This window comes from Lepus europaeus, chromosome 17 (genome assembly GCF_033115175.1).
Source record: "Lepus europaeus isolate LE1 chromosome 17, mLepTim1.pri, whole genome shotgun sequence".
In the NCBI taxonomy this organism is placed as follows: domain Eukaryota; kingdom Metazoa; phylum Chordata; class Mammalia; order Lagomorpha; family Leporidae; genus Lepus; species Lepus europaeus.
In genome coordinates this window covers 1,296,162-1,313,271 of record NC_084843.1, presented here as the reverse complement: position 1 = coordinate 1,313,271, position 17,110 = coordinate 1,296,162, and the positions used below count along the sequence as shown (strand labels likewise).

Genomic DNA, 17,110 nt, shown 5'->3' with positions numbered 1-17,110 from the left:
TCACCCCACGGCCTGCTTCTGTTGATTGTTCTGTAAGCCTGACCACAGTTTATCATTTCTTGCTTGGTTTGTTGCCCTGTAAGTTCTCTTATCAAATGCTAGACCCTGTGATTGGAAGGGCAGAGAAGACAAACGGACTCACTCCTGGGAAGAGCACATCCTTGCAGTGTGGAGCCCCGGGAGCGAGGTCGCGCCGTAGAACCAGCAGCCGGCCTGCACTGGGCTTGGCTGCCGGGGCTGCCTGGCCTGCACTGGGCTTGGCTGCCGGGGCTGCCTGGCCTGCACTGGGCTTGGCTGCCGGGGCTGCCTGGCCTGCACTGGGCTTGCCTGCCTTCCACGCCCCACCGGCCTGAGCTTCTGACAGCAATGCCTTCTGCCTGGGGGAAGAGCGGAGTGCGCCTGTCTCTCAGGGCTGGATCCCCACCACGGGCTCCATCGTCTTTGCTTCCTGTACCCCAGAGAGCAGGAGTGCCAGGCTCCAACCCTCCCACCCAGGTGGGTCACGTGATTTCACTCCACTCTTGCACCCCAGATCTGGCTCAGCCCCAGGTGCCCCTGTCACGGCGGCTTTAAGCGTGGAGTTTTCTGACTGCTTCTGCTTCTCTTAACAAATGGATTTGCAAAGTGTTTATAGTGCCATGGGCTCTCTCCTCCTCTCCTCAATTTTGCCATCATAATTAGAGTCTGTGCATTCAGAGTAAAATGATTATAATCTCTTCTCCATCAAGAACATTTCTCTGAACTTTCCACTCCCCCATAACCGGACAGCACACGTCCCCACGCGCCCTGCAGGGTTAACACAAGCTGCCGACGAGGACGGACACTTTGAAACCCACCTTCCCTTTGGTCGCTGGTTAGATGTACTTCTAAGTTAATTGAGATCAGAGAGAAAGAAGTAAAATTGTATGATGCAACTTTTTTACCAAACTTCTCATGTTTAATAAGGATTGGGAAATAAAATGTTCTTGCCATGAAGTGAAAGTTGAGAAAACATAACTCAAATCTGTTTTTTAAAGTTCATACTCGGGGGGCTGGCACCATGGCGCAGTGGGTTAAAGCCCTGGCTTGAAGCAACGGCATTCCATGTGGGTGCCGGTTCTAGTCCCGGCTGCTCCTCTTCTGATCCAGCTCTCTGCTATGGCCTGGGGAAGCAGTGGAAGATGGTCCAAGTGCTTGGGCCCCTGCACCCACATGGGAGACCCTGAAGAAGCTCCTGGCTCCTGGCTTAGTATCGGCTCAGCTCCGGCTGTTGTGGCTATCTGGGGAGTGAACCAGTGGATGGAAGACCTCTCTCTCTCTCTGTCTCTACTTCTCTCTATAACTCTGTCTTTCAAATAAATAAAGTAAATCTTTAAAAAAAAAGCCCACTACTCGGGGCCAGTGCTGAGGCATAGTGGGTAGGCTGCTGCCTGTGACTCCAGCACCCCGTATGGGCCGGGTTCATGTCCCAGCTGCTCCATTTCCAACACAGCTCCCTGCTAATGGTGTGGGAAGGCAGTGGAAGACGGCTCCCGTGCTTGGGCCCCTGCACCCACCTGCGAGACCCACATGGAGTTCTGGATGCCTGGCTTCAGCCTGGCCCAGCCCTGGCCACGTGGCCATTTGGGGAGTGACCAGCGGTCGGAAGACCTCTGTTTCTCCCTCTCTCTGTTACTCTGCCTTTCAAATAAATAAATAAATAAAGCTCACTGGTAATCGCTAAAGAAAATAGGACCAATAGGAAGACACTCCAAATAACCGTATCAATGGAAGTAAGCAAGATCGTGCAAAACATCCTGCCAACCCCAAAATAAAAACACAAAAGGAAAGGAATAAAAATACAAACTTAAAAATTAGGATATGATAACGACAGAGAAACATAAAAGCAGTAAATCAAGTACAAGTATAAATGTGCTAAACCGCATTTTTAAAGGCAAAGATTAAAACTGTGCTTTTAAACAACTGACCTGACCTTAAAACACAACAAAAAATGCAAAAACTTCCATGAAACAGGAAATGCAAGATGCAGACAGAGTGATGGGAACATCAGCTTTCGACAGAGTGGATCTGAGGGGAAGACATCAGACGTGGAGGTCGGCCACGGCCCGTGGGGAGCTTCTCCTTTCCCACAGAGCAGTGTGGTTTTCTCACAGGGCAAACACTTCCTCATGACACACTTGCTCCTTGTGATCTCTACCCCTTCCCCTGAACCGACACCATCTCACAGCGGACCGGGAAGGGAACGGCCAGCCCGCAGGCCGGGTGAGGCCCAGGAGGTCATGGGGTCTGGCGCTGTCAGGTGGGCCTGGAAATTCAGTAAAACCCCAGCAGGCGAACTTTTAAGCTGATCATTTTATATGGCTTTCAAATGATGCTATAAATATCCACATGGCCCTTGGCAGAGCGAAGCTTCCCAGGCCTGCAGGCGTGTAGACCGTCCACAGCCACCGAGCCCCGTCAGCAGCCGTGTTCACGTAGGTCGTGCCCGTGCCGCCCCACAACCCGGGGTGCAGGGGGCAGGAAGCCCACCCTGCTTTGCTGCCTTCCGCACGCCTGTGGCGCTGTGTGGCCGGGGACTGAGTTCTTATCTCACGGTCACGCCTGTGCATCCAGGGTTTGTCCACGTCGGTCACGTCTGTACATCCGGGGTTTGTCCACGTCGGTCACGTCTGTACATCCGGGGTTTGTCCACGTCGGTCACGCCTGTGCATCCGGGGTTTGTCCACGTCGGTCACGTCTGTACATCCGGGGTTTGTCCACGTCGGTCACGCCTGTGCATCCGGGGTTTGTCCACGTCGGTCACGCCTGTGCATCTGGGGTTTGTCCACGTCGGTCACGTCTGTACATCCGGGGTTTGTCCACGTCGGTCACGCCTGTGCATCCGGGGTTTGTCCACGTCGGTCACGTCTGTACATCCGGGGTTTGTCCACGTCGTCTTCGCTCAGTGCCTGACATGATCCCATGATCACTGTGGGGACCCCACCGTGAGCTCAGCCCCAGCACCCTGAGCTCCCACTTCCACAGCCAGAACTGTGGGAGGCTGAGCCATCTGTCGATGGCTTGGAAATTCATTCATTCCGTCATTCATTCCTTCAGCCTAAGCTGACCAGGACAAGAGCCGCAGCTCCTACAGCCCTTGTTCCCAGTGCCGGGCCCTCAGAGAAGGAGGCAAAGGCAGTTTGCCCGACCAACAAGAGGACAGCACGCACGCTGACCATGAGCCTTCACGCTGAAAGTGGCCAACGGCTTTGACCCCAGGGCTCAGTCACTGCTGTCATCCTGAGTGGGCTTAGAGCACAGAGAAAATGAACTCCGCGGACGCCCGTGACACTCTCCACGCCTTCCCCAGCGTCCCTCAGCTGTGCTCACACCGTCCAAGCCCCTGTGATGTGTCAGGGAGGCGGTACCACGGCTGACAGGCGTCTCAGAGGTTGTTCCCACCCACAGGACCACCACAGCCACCCCACTCGGCCGCTCCACAGCTGCTCCAACACCGCCCACCATGGTCGGGACAGGCGTTCGCGGCAGAGGCTGGCCTTACCCTGGAAACAGCGCTGCGTGCCCATGCCACTCCAACGGCTGCCTTTCAGGAGAGGAAAATCGCTTCACTCACCGGCCCCGGGTAGACGAGGTGTTGGACTCGTGTTCCCAGCCCCAGGAGCTGTAAATACGTGGCTTTGATCATTCACAGAGGATCAATAGAACAGGGCTGATGCTCAGGCCACTCCACAGAAATGTTAACACGACTGGTCGGTGTAATTCATCAATCATACGTGTGTGTGCGTTATGTATTCTATACATACTACATTGCCATGTACTGATATGCTTACACGTGTACAGATTTGTATAATATAAATGATTAAATACAGACTAATTTAAAATTGCATATAAAAATATAAAACATTTTAATGACGACATACCTGAAAATCCACCTCCGCGTGTCTTCACCAAGCTGGCCCCCAGCTAACTGCAGTAAAGCTGACATGATGCATCTTCATTTTCAACTGGCCTGGGCTTGACCCGACCCCCACCTTACCGGCCACCCCAGAGCTCTGAGTGCCAGCTAGTAACGCAAGAATGCCTTAAATGTGTTCTTCGGACTAAATGACATTTATGCTTTCCAAAGGGGGCTAATTTCCAAAAACTCTGAACTTTATGGAAAATAACCAAGTTTTTCAGGAAGCAACTTAGATATTCCTATCTCAAAACTACGCATTTTATTGTCCTTGAATCATCTCGGGGACAGGTAAACTTCCCCCCGAATGATCAGGAAAACTGTGTTCTATTCAGTTATGCTCCGTAAGTTGGGGAAAAAAGGAAAGGGAAAAAGCAAAGCCTTGACAAATGGTGGACATGGTTACAACGAAAGGCTATTCCTTTTTTGTTGTTGTCGTTGACAGGCAGATTTAGACAGTGAGAGAGAGAAAGAGAGAGAGAAAGGTCTTCCTTCCGTTGGTTCACCCCCCAAATGGCCACTATGGCAGGCACGCTGCGGCCAGCGCACTGTACCAATCTGAAGCCAGGAGCCAGGTGCTTCCTCCTGGTCTCCTATGCAGTTGCAGGGTCCAAGCACTTGAGCCATCCCCCACTGGCCTCCCGGACCACAGCAGAGAGCTGGCCTGGAAGAGGAGCAACCGGGACAGAATCCGGTGCCCCAACCGGGACTAGAACCCGGGGTGCTGGCGCCGCAGGCAGAGGATTAGCCTAGTGAGCTGTGGTGCTGGCCACGAAAGGCTATTCCAACATGATCATGTTAAAATATATTAGGTAAAAAGAGGCGAGACTGATAGACGTGTGCTTCGAATGAAGTATTGACGATTTGTCACACCAGGATGAGCCAACTAGGTCCACATCCAAGCACTTTAAGCTGAATAACCCCACCCCTAACACACACACCTGCTGAGAACCTGTGGGAGGTCATCAGCAGCTTCTCCAACTCAACAGTGATTGGCGTGTACACAGCCGAGCTCCCGGAGGGTCAGGCTCGCAAGAAGGCAGCTCTGAACTCAGGGATGAGCTGAGAGCGGGAAAGTTTACCCAAAGACTTGTGTTGAAACAGGGAACCAGCTTCACCGTCTTTTCCAACTACGTTTGCCGATGGTTTAGGTGGCAGTTACTGCCAGTGCATTAGGAAATTAAAGTTACCCTCTCCCACGCTAACGGAGCCGTCCAAAGCCGTCACACGAGCCATGCAGTCACCTGTTATCGCCATTCAATTAAACAGGAAACATGACACCTGCGTGTAGCGCATTTCTAAGCGTGTGTGTGTTCAGAGCTCATCAGAGCCCCATTAACCAGCAATGCGCAATTACAGGGAAAGGCGGCGAGCTGTCGGCAGGCACCCGTCAGGCCCGTGAGAACACAGCCGAGCTGCTCTTCCTTATCACCAAAGACATTCACGGAACCAACACGCAGAAACAGAGCAGGAAACAAACATGGCCGCAGAGCAGCGCACATCACCCACACGGACGTCTCAGTACCAGATTTCAGACACACGTAGAGGCAGCTCCATAGGCAGGAAGTCACAGGGAGATAATGCTGTGGTCATAAACTGCTCCATGACAGAAGGAGCTGCCGGACAACACTGGCACGGCAGCATTGGCTTTGATGATGTGACCCATCGCCTGACTTGATCCTCCTGTCACTACACCGGGCTGTTCCCTGAGGCTTCGTCCGGAGAGCGCGTCTTGGGGGGCTGTTCTTTCAGAACAGAATCCATCTTCCAAACAGGGCATTGATAACCCAGTCCACCATTGCCCCCGGCCAGAAGGCAGGAGTCACCAAGCGTGCGCCTGCGCCCTACAGAACGGCGAGCTCGCTCGCGCACCCCGCACCCCAGAAACAGAACGCGTCTAACAGCCGACTGACACCTCGGTGACCCGAGGAGCTATCAGCAGAAAGCATGTGCGACTCTCATCTGAACAACACCCCTGACACTGCGGAAGAACAAGGGAGCACGTGAGCGACCCAAGACCCAATTTTTGTTTTGAAACATATTCATGCCCCTGAAGAGAAGGAGCATTTTGTTAAGAGAATTGTTTCATTCCAATGACAAATGCAGTTTTCATACTTAACGCTAACTTATGAGTAAGGACAAAGAAAAGGCGCATTGTCACCGTTCTGCGGGCACCAACCTGGCACGGGCTGGGGGGCTAACACCACGGTGGGAAGCGGCCTGGACAGAGACACGGCTACTTGGTTTGCCAGCAGGTGAGGCTTTTCGTGCCCGTGGTACAATCTTGAGTCCTCGGGGTGTATCCACGTTGAGTCCAGAGCAAAGGAGTTATTAAAAAAGATCTGTCCAAAAAGAATGCAAGTATAAACTTGAGGCAAGGCATGGGACACAGGACAAGCCCTACCCTGAAAATACTCAAGTTGTCTCATACCGCATCACTTCAAAGCTAAAGGAAGACCTCAGACTCCAAAACCAATCTTCCTCCACTTAGAGCCCCCAGACCTGTCAGGTCACAACTGAATCACCACCCCGTCGAGGAACTCAGAGTGTTGCAGAACAAGCCAACACAGCACTGTTTCTGTAGTTTCCAAGACAGTAAACTCTGGTCCATAAATGTGAATGCAAAAGCCAAAGAAACCATCAGAAAGATGAAAACCTGAAGCAATAATAGTGAGAAAAAAAATCCTCACTTTTAAAATTTAAACTTACACTATATGATGTTTAAGGCACGATTTTAATGGTCACATATTTTAGAATTGAAAAATTTAAAAGGAACATGCTGGTTCAGAAATTGGAAGTTTTATATGGTCCTAAGGAATCCAAGTATTTTAAGCTGAATAACCCCCACCCCCTAACACACACACCTGCTGGTGTTTTTGAACAGACCAACCCGATTCTGAAATGATTTCTCTACTCCTCCACAACCTATTGTACTTAACAAATACACAGGGTTTTCTGGGGTCATGGCAGTGTCCGACAGTCATATAATGAAAGTCCACTTATTAAGTGTAAGTACCCACGTGTTTACCTTATAGTTAGGAATCCTCTTATCCATCCAACTTCTCCCCACAGCAGGTGGGGGAGCAGAAGGGCAGACGTGTGGGAAAATGGGCACCAGCTCCACCATGGAGGAAGGGGGCAGTCCCAGCGACGGAGAAGGACCACCAGACAGCCACTGCAAGCCACAGGGAGAGAGGGCGAGCTCGTTAGCCTGTCCAGCCGGCTCCGCCTTGTGCCCAGAGGTGGGGCAGCTGCTCAGAATGGGGAATTCTAGGACGTATGTAACTGACTAAAACAAAAATGCCCTCTTGCCCCAGTCAAGCGAAATCCTACATATTTGCAGGTTCAGGAAGGAGTGCAGCAGTGCTCCTATCGGAAGCATCACAGGCCAGGACCAGCACTGCCTTTCCAATACTGAGAAAGAACCTCCGGGCACAAAGCTGTGAGAACACGGTAAGAAACGGGGCCGAGCCCCGGGACGGGGAGCCTGCGACACGGAGGGCTCTGTGCTGGGGCTCCCTACACAACTCCGGCAATTCCAGCCAGAACAGGGCTGCGGGTCGGGCCTTCCTTTCCACCAGACGTAGTGTGAGAATCACCTCCGCCACCTGAGAAGCACGGCTGATGTGCTCGGAGGGAAGACGGCCAAGAAGACAGACCCAGGTCCCCAGGTTCGTCTGCGCTAAAGGGTTTCAGGGCAGCCGTCACACAACCAAGGCTCCCAGCACAGCTGAGACAGCAGGCAGGGAGGGAAAACAGCTCAGGAGCCCCTCCCTAACTACGGCACCCCCGGCTGCCCGTGGGGCACAGGCACCAGGAGCTCAGGAGCCCCCTCCCTAACCACAGCACCCCCGCCTGCCCGTGGGGCACAGGCACCAGGAGCTCAGGAGCCCCCTCCCTAACCACAGCACCCCCGGCTGCCCGTGGGGCACAGGCACCAGGAGCTCAGGAGCCCCCTCCCTAACCACAGCACCCCCGGCTGCCCGTGGGGCACAGGCACCAGGAGCTCAGGAGCCCCCTCCCTAACCACAGCACCCCCGGCTGCCCGTGGGGCACAGGCACCAGGAGCTCAGGAGCCCCCTCCCTAACCACAGCACCCCCGGCTGCCCGTGGGGCACAGGCACCAGGAGCTCAGGAGCCCCCTCCCTAACTACGGCACCCCCGGCTGCCCGTGGGGCACAGGCACCAGGAGCTCAGGAGCCCCCTCCCTAACTACGGCACCCCCGGCTGCCCGTGGGGCACAGGCACCAGGAGCTCAGGAGCCCCTCCCTAACCACGGCACCCCGGCTGCCCGTGGGGCACAGGCACCAGGCACGGCTCAGGGACACCAGGGCTTTAATTCCCATGAGCCCATTTTAGTTTCCTGTTGTATGGAAATGTTCTCAAGATCATGCCTTCACAGAGCACAGGCAGCACGAGAACACTTGAGAGATTAACACAAAGTTCTTCTGGATTTCCCTTTTAAAATTTTTACAAGCAAAAAATAAAAAATGCAGTTTTCTATACGAAAAGGGGAGAAATGTAGTTCTTGGACGCTATATACCTCTAGTGGTGGCCTCAGACATAACAGCTCCCAGGAAATACAGCAAAAGCTACCAGGGTTTATTCTTTCAACCTGACACCGACTGCGACTCTCACACACTCGGCCCTCATGTACCCGGAGATGGACAGGAAGGCTGCAGGCCCCGGGGAAGGGGCAGCCACGTCTCCCCAGCAGCTCCAGGGGCAATGCTGCAGTTGCCTCAATTAAAAGGCGCATTGGAGCCGGACGCTCGCCGGAATGTGCCAGTAAGACCTGTCCCTGGCCATTCTCCCGATCTAAATGCGTGTCCGAGGCTGGGCGGCCGGCACAGGACCTGGCCAAGACCCGCCCGCCCTGCCCCATCACGAAAAGGCACGGTCGCTCTCCCTTTCCAACCCCGGGCTTTCAACACAGAACTGGCCAAGTGCGGTCCCCGTCAGGAGCCTGTGGCCTCAGGGCAGGCCAGAGCAGGGGGGCACCGGCCCCTCTCTCCAGCACAGGGGCCCAGGGGCCAGGCGCCCCGCCGGCTCGCACCCCACAGGCTTGAATTCTCTGAGCCCCGCCCGAGGCCCGGGTCCTAATGAAAAGGAGGGACCCCGAACCAGACCAGGATCACAAAGGGCTCTGGGGTCCACCTCGCAGGACGCCTGAGCGCCAACTTCCCCGCGCCGCGGCCACGGCGCCGGCCACTTCAGCACCACGCTCCGGACAGCGCCCCGGGCCGGCCAAAGTTGCGCCCACCAGTCCCCGCGCGGCCCGGGGTGCGGGTCTGCAAGCCGCGCCCGGGGAGACCTGCTAGGAATCCCGCGAGCCCCGCGAGAGGGACGCGGCGCGGTAACTTTGGCGCCGAGGCATGGCGGCCAGGCTGCGCCCTGGGGCCGGGGCCGGGGCGGGGGCCGGGCGGGGGCGGCCGAGCCGGCGGGGCCGTTACCTGAGCGCCGAGCAGGGGGTGGTGCGCGGCGGCGGCGGCGGCGGCGGCGGCGGCGGCGTGGTCGGACGCAGAGGGCAGCGCGGGCAGCAGCGGCAGCAGGGGCTCGCCGGGGGCCTGCCAGCCGGGCGGCGCGGGCAGCAGCGGCGCCGCGGGCGCAGGGGCCGGGAGCAGCCACGGCGGGGGCGCGACCCCCGCGCCGAGCCGGAGCAGCCCGGCCGCGCCGGGCACCATCCACAGCCAGGGCGGCGGCGGCGGCGGGTCCGCGCTCATCGGCCAGAGCAGGGGCGGCCGCCGCCGGGGCTGCTGCGGCTGCAGCGGCCGCCGCCGCCGCGGGAGCCTGGCGCCCGCCAGCATCCTACATCCCGGGGGCCGGCGCGGGGCGCTGGCGGCGGGCGCCCGAGGTGCGGGCCGGCGGCGGCGCGGGCTCCGGAGCGAACTCACTTGGTTCCGCGGCGCGGCCGCTCGCTCCGCCCCGCCCCGCGCCGGGAGCCCCTCCTCCCGCCCGCGCCCTCCCCTCCGAGCGCCGCCACCGCCCCCCGGGCCGGGCCGCGCCGGCCCAGTCCCCGCCCGTCCGCCCGCGCCCCTGGACCTGGCGGCTGCGGCGGGCGCGCGAGGGAGGTGGGCGCGGACGTCAAGGGTGCGGGAGGCGAGGGCGGGGGGCGCGGGGCGCCGAGGGTGCGGGAGGCGAGGGCGGAGGGCGCGCCCGCCCGGTTCCGCCGGTCCCGCACCCTGGCTCCGGTGCCTGCGGACGGTGCGCACGGTCGGGCCGGGTTCCTGCCTCACAAGTCCCGGTGCCGGGGGCGCCGATGAAGCCCCCTGGCCGCTCTCCGCCTGACTGCATTGAGCCTGGGGCTCGGGACCCCGACTCCAGGCGGGCACCAGGGCACCACTGGGCAAGAGTGGACATATCTCTCGCTCGCTCGGACAAATGTGCCAGACATTTCCCTAAGCCCCCAGCGGATCCCCGCGGTTTGGGAATCAAGTCGCTGGTGCGTGGTGTGAAGTCCCGCATCCCGGATTCCGGCGGCCGCCTGCGCCCAAGCCCGCCACGCACGGAGCGGTGGCCCAGGAGCCTTTGCCCAGGACGCCGCCTCCGCCCTCTGCGAACGCCTCCTGGGTCTCCCAGGCTCGGCGCGAGCTCCCCCTCCGTGCCCGCAGCCTCTGCTGCTGCGCTCCGAGCCGCCGGGGCCCGCACAGACCCTTCTCCTGGAAGCCGCGCCTTGCCGGGCGCCCGCTGAGTCCGCGCCGGCCGCTCCCAGTCACCGCCAGGCGGCGCCCGGACCGGCCGCGCGGGCGTCCTCCCACGTGCGGCTGCCCGGTCCCGGGGGACGCCCGGCCTCTTTCTGATCCCCGCGTCAGCCAGCGGCGCCAGCGCCGAGACCCAGCCCAGCCCGGAGCTGCTCGAACTGCCGGCCCAGCCTCTGCGAAAGCCCGCATCAGGCCGCCTGCAGATCCACGCACTTGAGGGCCGCCAGGAACCGGCTGACCGGGCCGGGGACGCACCTGCACCGCAGACTCACCTGGGTGGCGCAGCACCTGAGCGCTCCCAGGCAGCACCCAGGGTTCTCCTGGTTCTCTCCGCGTTGGCTGGGTTTGCTCCTGGCCTGCGTGGTTTCCTTTCAATGTGGGCATATGCCGATTTGCATAGCTGGCGTCCCCGTTTTCCTCGGTGCAAACCAGTTTTCAATTAGCAAGTTTAGCTCGCTCTCGATGCAGAAGTACTGGCGAGAGCTGCTGTCTCACCTACAATCAGAAAGCTCTGCGGATTAGAAGGCCTGGCCTACGGGACCCCGGTCACGGCGCCAGCACCCGTGTGTTCCCCCGCCCTGGGGCAGCAGGCAGGCGTCTGCAGCTGGGCTGCTGGGAGGGGAGTGGCTGGTGCTTCTCCATGGACGGCACCTGGGGACACAGTGGCCGGGGCAGGAGCAAGGCTGCACCTGCTTGGGCCCGTGCCTGGGGGAGCCCGTGGGAGTTCCAGCAGTCCCAGAGGTGGGACTCACCCCTGCCTATGAGGCCCTGTCCCGGGAGCCGGGAGCTGGTCAGCTCCAACCGGCGGGCGGCGGTCCCTCCCTGGGCATTCAGTACCCCGAGCCCGCAGTGCCTTCACTGGACTCCAGATGGGAGCTGGACAAACCACGCCTCGCTCTGCACTCAGAGTTCCCACAGCAGCCCAGGCCTCCCGCTGCTTCCTGCCGCTGTTCACTGTGCGCAGGGTCTGGACCCTGCCGTGTGCTGGGCTCTCGGAGAACACAGAGCAGCGTCCACCAGCGCGCCGCCGTGACAGGCACCAGGAGCCCCACTCCAGCGCGCCGCCGTGACAGGCACCAGGAGGCGGGCACAGCCCCCGCTCCAGCCACTGCATCTCAGGGTTTGCCCCTCACCCCTGCTCAACAAGGGAGCAGCCCGAGACCCTCAGGACAGGACAGGCCCCCTCACGGGTGCCCTCACTGCGGTGGTGCCCCGGAGGGCCCGCCGTGAGCCAGGTCAACAGTCACAGAGATGACCGAGGCCAGGGTCTCCCTGAGCCCAGAAACCAGCTGAGGACCTTCCGGGAGCAAGGCTCCCACCCCTGGAGCTGTGCTGTGGGCGTCTCCATGGCTTCCCTGCCAGCGCCCCCTGGGGGTGGCACCCCGCAAACACAGGCTCTTTATTCCCCTGTCAAAGTCAGTGGGAAATTCACTTTGCAAAGGGTTTTACCAGTCACGGAGCCAGAAGCTCTGCCAGCAGCAAGAACAGCGGTCGGGATCCTCAGGCAGAGTGTAGAGCCACGGGGCGGGGACGCCGCCTGGCTTGGGGAGCGCCGTGCGGGTTACCCATGCACGCAGGTGAGCTCTGAAGCTCACGTCCACGCAGGAAGGAAGGATGCCAGATGTTAGCTGTTAGCAAGAGAGCAGCGCGGTAAGATCTGCCAGCTTGTGGAAGGTTTTTGTGCTTTTAAAATTCATTGCATTTTATCAGCAAAATCAAATAGGATCTAAAAGAAGAGGAAGATAAAAATACTTCCTTCCGGCCCACGGAACTCGAATAAACAGGAGGCGCCGAGGGAGGCCGAGGATCCAGAAGCCACCCCAGCAGCGCCCCACCCTGTCCCCCTCGCAGGTCCTCCTCTTCTGAGAGCTGGGGGTGAAAGCCACAGGAGCAGCCATCAGGGGACTGGCAGTGACACCTGGCCCAGGGCGGGGCTGACAGCAGGGAGTCTGTGCCGCTGGGCGGCCAGCCCAGAGGGCAGGACCGAGGGGAAGGGGGAACCCCTGGGCAGATCCGCCTTTGTCACAGCTGGAAACTGCGGCCTGGACGCAGGGGCGCGGTCTTGGATGGAGCTGCAGAACCGAGTCAGCACGGGGACCGAGGGGGCAGCCCTCCCTGCCCCGGAGAGCTGGGGGTAGCTGGGATCACCCAGGGAAGACAGGAGGCCATGGGAGGGGTCAGAGGATGGGGAATGAGGCCCCCATGGAACAGAGGGGGACACAGGACACACTGCATGGAGCGACAGCCACACAGGCTGATAAAGGGCACTGTTGTTGTCATTGTGTGGCCTTGGGTACCTGGAAAACACAGGAGCGCATAGAGGCCCAGCCAGAGAAAAGCAACGGCCCTGTGTCTTCCCCTTCCATGCAGTGTGACTGTGCGTATGGCTGTGTGTGGCTGTGTGTGGCTGTGTGTGGCTGTGTGCGTATGGTTGTGTGTGGCTGTGTGTGGCTGTGTGGCTATATGTGACTATGACTGGTATGACTATGTATGTGCGGCTGTGTGTGTAGTGTGGCTGTGTGCATGGTGTGATTGTGTGACTGTGTGTATTGTGTCTGTGTGTGACTATATGGTGTGACTGATGTGGCTGTGTGTATGTGATATGGTTGTGTGTACAACTGTGTGGTGTGGCTGTGTCTGTGACTGTGGTGTGTCTGTGTGGTGCGATAGTGTGTGTGGTGCGACTGTGTGGTGTGGCACTGTGTATGTAATATGGTTGTGTGTACAACTGTGTGGTGTGGCTGTGTCTGTGACTATGGTGTGACTGTGTGGTGTGGTTGTGTGTGTGGTGCGGCTGTGTGGTGTGGCTGTGTGTATGTGATATGGCTGTGTGTACGAGTGTGGTGTGGCTGTGTGTGTGGCTGTGTGGTGTGGTTGTGTGTGTAGTGCGACTGTGTGGTGTGGCTATGTGTGGTGTGATTGTGGATGTGGTGCGGCTGTGTGGTGTGGCTGTGTGTATGTGATATGGTTGTGTGTACGAGTGTGGTGTGGCTGTGTGTGTGGCTATGTGGTGTGGTTGTGTGTGCAGTGCGACTGTGTGGTCTGGCTGTGTGTGGTGTGATTGTGGATGTGGTCTGGCTGTGTGTGGTGTGGCTGTGGGTATGTGGTGTGGCTGTGTGTGGTGTGGCTGTGTATGTGGTGTGGCTGTGGGTATGTGGTGTGGCTGTGTATGTGGTGTGGCTGTGTGTGGTGTGGTTGTGTATGTGGTGTGGCTGTGTGTGGTATGGCTGTGTGTGGTGTGGCTGTGTGTGGTGTGGCTGTGGGTATGTGGTGTGGCTGTGTGTGGTGTGGCTGTGGGTGTGTGGTGTGGCTGTGGGTATGTGGTGTGGCTGTGGGTGTGTGGTGTGACTGTGTGTGGTGTGGCTGTGGGTGTGTGGTGTGGCTGTTGGTATGTGGTGTGGCTGTGGGTGTGTGGTGTGGCTGTGTGTGTGGCTGTGTGGTGTGGTTGTGTGTGTAGTGCGACTGTGTGGTCTGGCTGTGTGTGGTGTGATTGTGGATGTGGTGTGGCTGTGTGTGGTGTGGCTGTGGGTATGTGGTGTGACTGTGTGTGGTGTGGCTGTGTGTGGTGTGGCTGTGGGTATGTGGTGTGACTGTGTGTGGTGTGGCTGTGGGTGTGTGGTGTGGCTGTGTGTGGTATGGCTGTGGGTATGTGGTGTGGCTGTGTGTGGTGTGGCTGTGGGTATGTGGTGTGGCTGTGTGTGGTGTGGCTGTGTGTGGTGTGGCTGTGTGTGGTGTGGCTGTGGGTGTGTGGTGTGACTGTCGGTGCAGTGTACTCTGTGTTTATCGGTGCCCTGTTGTGTATGCAGGCGTCTCAGAAAGACCATGGAAAACGGAAGAGAACAGTGACCGTGAGCAGCGTCTTTGCTTCTCAGGGTGAGCTCCATCTGCAGACAGGTAGGGCCGGTGCTGACGCCGCCACTGAGCCGCCGTGGAGAGCGGAGGCTCTGGGGAGGCAGCACAGGCGCTGCAGGGTGTTCACCCCAGCATCAACCCCAGGAAAACAGCAAGACCAGGAAGCACAGAGACACCAGAAGGAAATCGCAGGGGAGGGGGACGCCGAGCACCTCCGGCCGACAGCGCCCCAGCCTGATGAGAGGAAGCAGTGGTGTGCAGGTGGCAGGGGGGGCTTTCCTGCCCCCACCCCACAGGGAAGGGGCTGCCTGTGTCCAACCAACGCTAAGGCCCAGGGTCTGAAGTCACAGCCTCGCCCAGGGCAGCTTCCGTCAGAGGCCAGGAGGACGGTGTCTGGGGACAGCGATCTGGACCACCCTGGGCTCTTCGGCCTCCGCCAGGCTGTGCCGGAGCCCAAGTCCTGATTCCCCTCCGCCTCCCACCGCCTGCGCACCCAGCAGGCAGCACTGGCAATGCCACCACACAGGCAGCTGTGAAACGTGGCTCCAAACATGAGCCCAGTGCGTGCACACCAGAGCCCCAGCCCAGACCCAGCTGCCCGGACGCTCCTGGCTGGGATGAGGGTCTCTGGGCCAATGGGTAACCACACAGTGCATGCTCCGTTCCCTCCAGCCCAGAGCCGGCCTCGTCCTGAGAGAGAACACGTACCAGTTCCACGGACGAGGTGTGTGTCCATGCCTCCTGGGACCAACAGGGAGTCAGCAACTCGCCCAAGGCCCCAGAGCCGCAAGTGAGACCCAGGCAGTCTGACCTCAGAGCCAGGCTTTCTCTTTGCTGTTGGTCTTTTATCTAGTTTTATTTATTTGAAAGGGGGGGGGGGGAGAGAGAGAGTCATCCACCCACTTGTTTGTTCCCAAACGCCCACAACAGCCGAGGCTGGGCCATAGGCAGGTTGAGTCTGGAACTCAATCCCAGGCTCCCCTGGGGCAGCAGAGACCCATGCCCTCGAGCAGCTGCTCCCCAGGCTGCACACCAGCAGGAAGCGGCTTGAGAAGCGGGGGCAGGACATGGGCCCAGGCACCCAGACGTGGGGTGTGGTGTCCCCAGTGGCGAATCAGCACCGTGTCGAACATCCCACAGCGAGGCTTTCTGGAGAAGGAGGGTGAGCCCAGGACGCGACTGAGCACACGGGGACCCTGGGCCCGGGGACGCACCCCTCCTGGGCCTCGCCCACCGGACACGTTGCCTTCTTGCAGCTGTCCCAGGCCGGCAGCCCTCGATCAGCAGGCACGCTCCCCAGGGGCTCAGCAGTTCCAGACTTTAAATGCGGACGCTCCCCAGGAACGAGCCGAGGGAGACTGAGGAGGACTCTTTGTCCCTGCACCGCTGGGTCTGCATCATTCTGATTGCAGTGGGGCCGTGGGTAAGAAAAGCGGGAGGATTTCCCAGGGGACAGCCCTGACCAGTGCCAAGCAGTGATTCTGAGCACCCAGAAGTCGGCTCCTCTGACTCCCACAACACGCAGTGAAGTGCGTTTGCCCAGTGCTTTCTCCATCAGCCACCGCCCATGGGGACACTGGCTTGGGGAGGGGGCTGCCATGGGCCAGTCCCACCCACAGATCCAGGTTCATGAGGAACCACTGTGCAGTGGGGGGCGGGGAGCAGGTACTGGCTCCCCCACCTCTCCCAGCTCCCCTCCTGCTTTCCCTCCCTTCCACAGAGCGACAGCAACCGCACAGGGCAAGGCCGTCCACTGAGGGCTGGACATTTGGTCTACCCTCTGTGACTCTGACTCCTCTCCCACACCATGAAAACGAGGACACAGAGGGAGGAAGTGTGTATGGGTGGGGGTGGAGGAGAACCGAGGCCCTTAACCCTTGGGTAGCTGCAAAGCCACCCTCAGCTGTGAGGACCTGCCCTTTGATCTGATGTCTAACACCCATGCGTACCACCAGGCACCAGGCACCAAACATGACCACATGTGTAGCTGCCTTGTGGCCATCCCAGGGCACACCTGACTGGTGAGGGCAAGCCAGGTGAGCTGGCCCAGGCCTGCGGCTGCAAGTGGACTTGAACTGTCCCGGCCACCATCCCCGCGCTGACTCTCAGGACCAGGAGAGGAAGAGGTGGCTTTTTTCTATCCTTCCTCTCACAGCTAGAAAGAGCTAACGGGTGTCTGACAACAGTTCTAGAAAGAGAGGAAGGGAGAGGAGGGGAGGGGAGGGGGAGGAGGAGAGGGAGAGGAGGGGAGAGGAGGGGAGGGGGAGAAGGGGAGGGAAGAGGGGCGGCTGGGCCATGTGGCATTGAACTCAGGCTGGAAGACTCACACTGTTCCCTCAGGTCCCAAACAGCCCCTGGGGTCCCAGCAGGGTCCCCTCTGCTCCTCTCGCGCACTGCACAGGTGAAGTTGGCGAGTCCCAGTGCATTTGGTGACGAGGAAGAGAGAGGAGGTTCTGGCCCGAGCACGAGGAAGCAGCTCAGAGCACTGCCAAGGATCCATGGGCACCGCATGTATACGCCACAGCACCAGCTCAGCACTGATAGAGCAGCCAGAGGAGCACAGAAATCGGCAGGTATGTAGGGAAACGAGCAAGATGATAAAAAAAAAAAAAAAAAAAAAAAA

General features: G+C 59.1%; 1 protein-coding gene across 1 annotated transcript in view; it reads right to left on the bottom strand.

Moving 5' to 3' along the window:
- TCERG1L (transcription elongation regulator 1 like) overlaps positions 1–9,741 on the bottom strand; it is a 156,111-nt gene extending 146,370 nt beyond the window's left edge. The window contains exons 1-3 of the mRNA XM_062214993.1: positions 9,388–9,741; positions 6,963–7,109; positions 6,114–6,276 (exon numbers count right to left, since the gene is read on the bottom strand). Coding sequence (XP_062070977.1) covers positions 6,114–6,276; positions 6,963–7,109; positions 9,388–9,741 — 664 coding nt within the window. The remainder of the gene's footprint in view (positions 1–6,113; positions 6,277–6,962; positions 7,110–9,387) is intronic.
- Between the last annotated feature and the right edge of the window lie 7,369 nt (positions 9,742–17,110).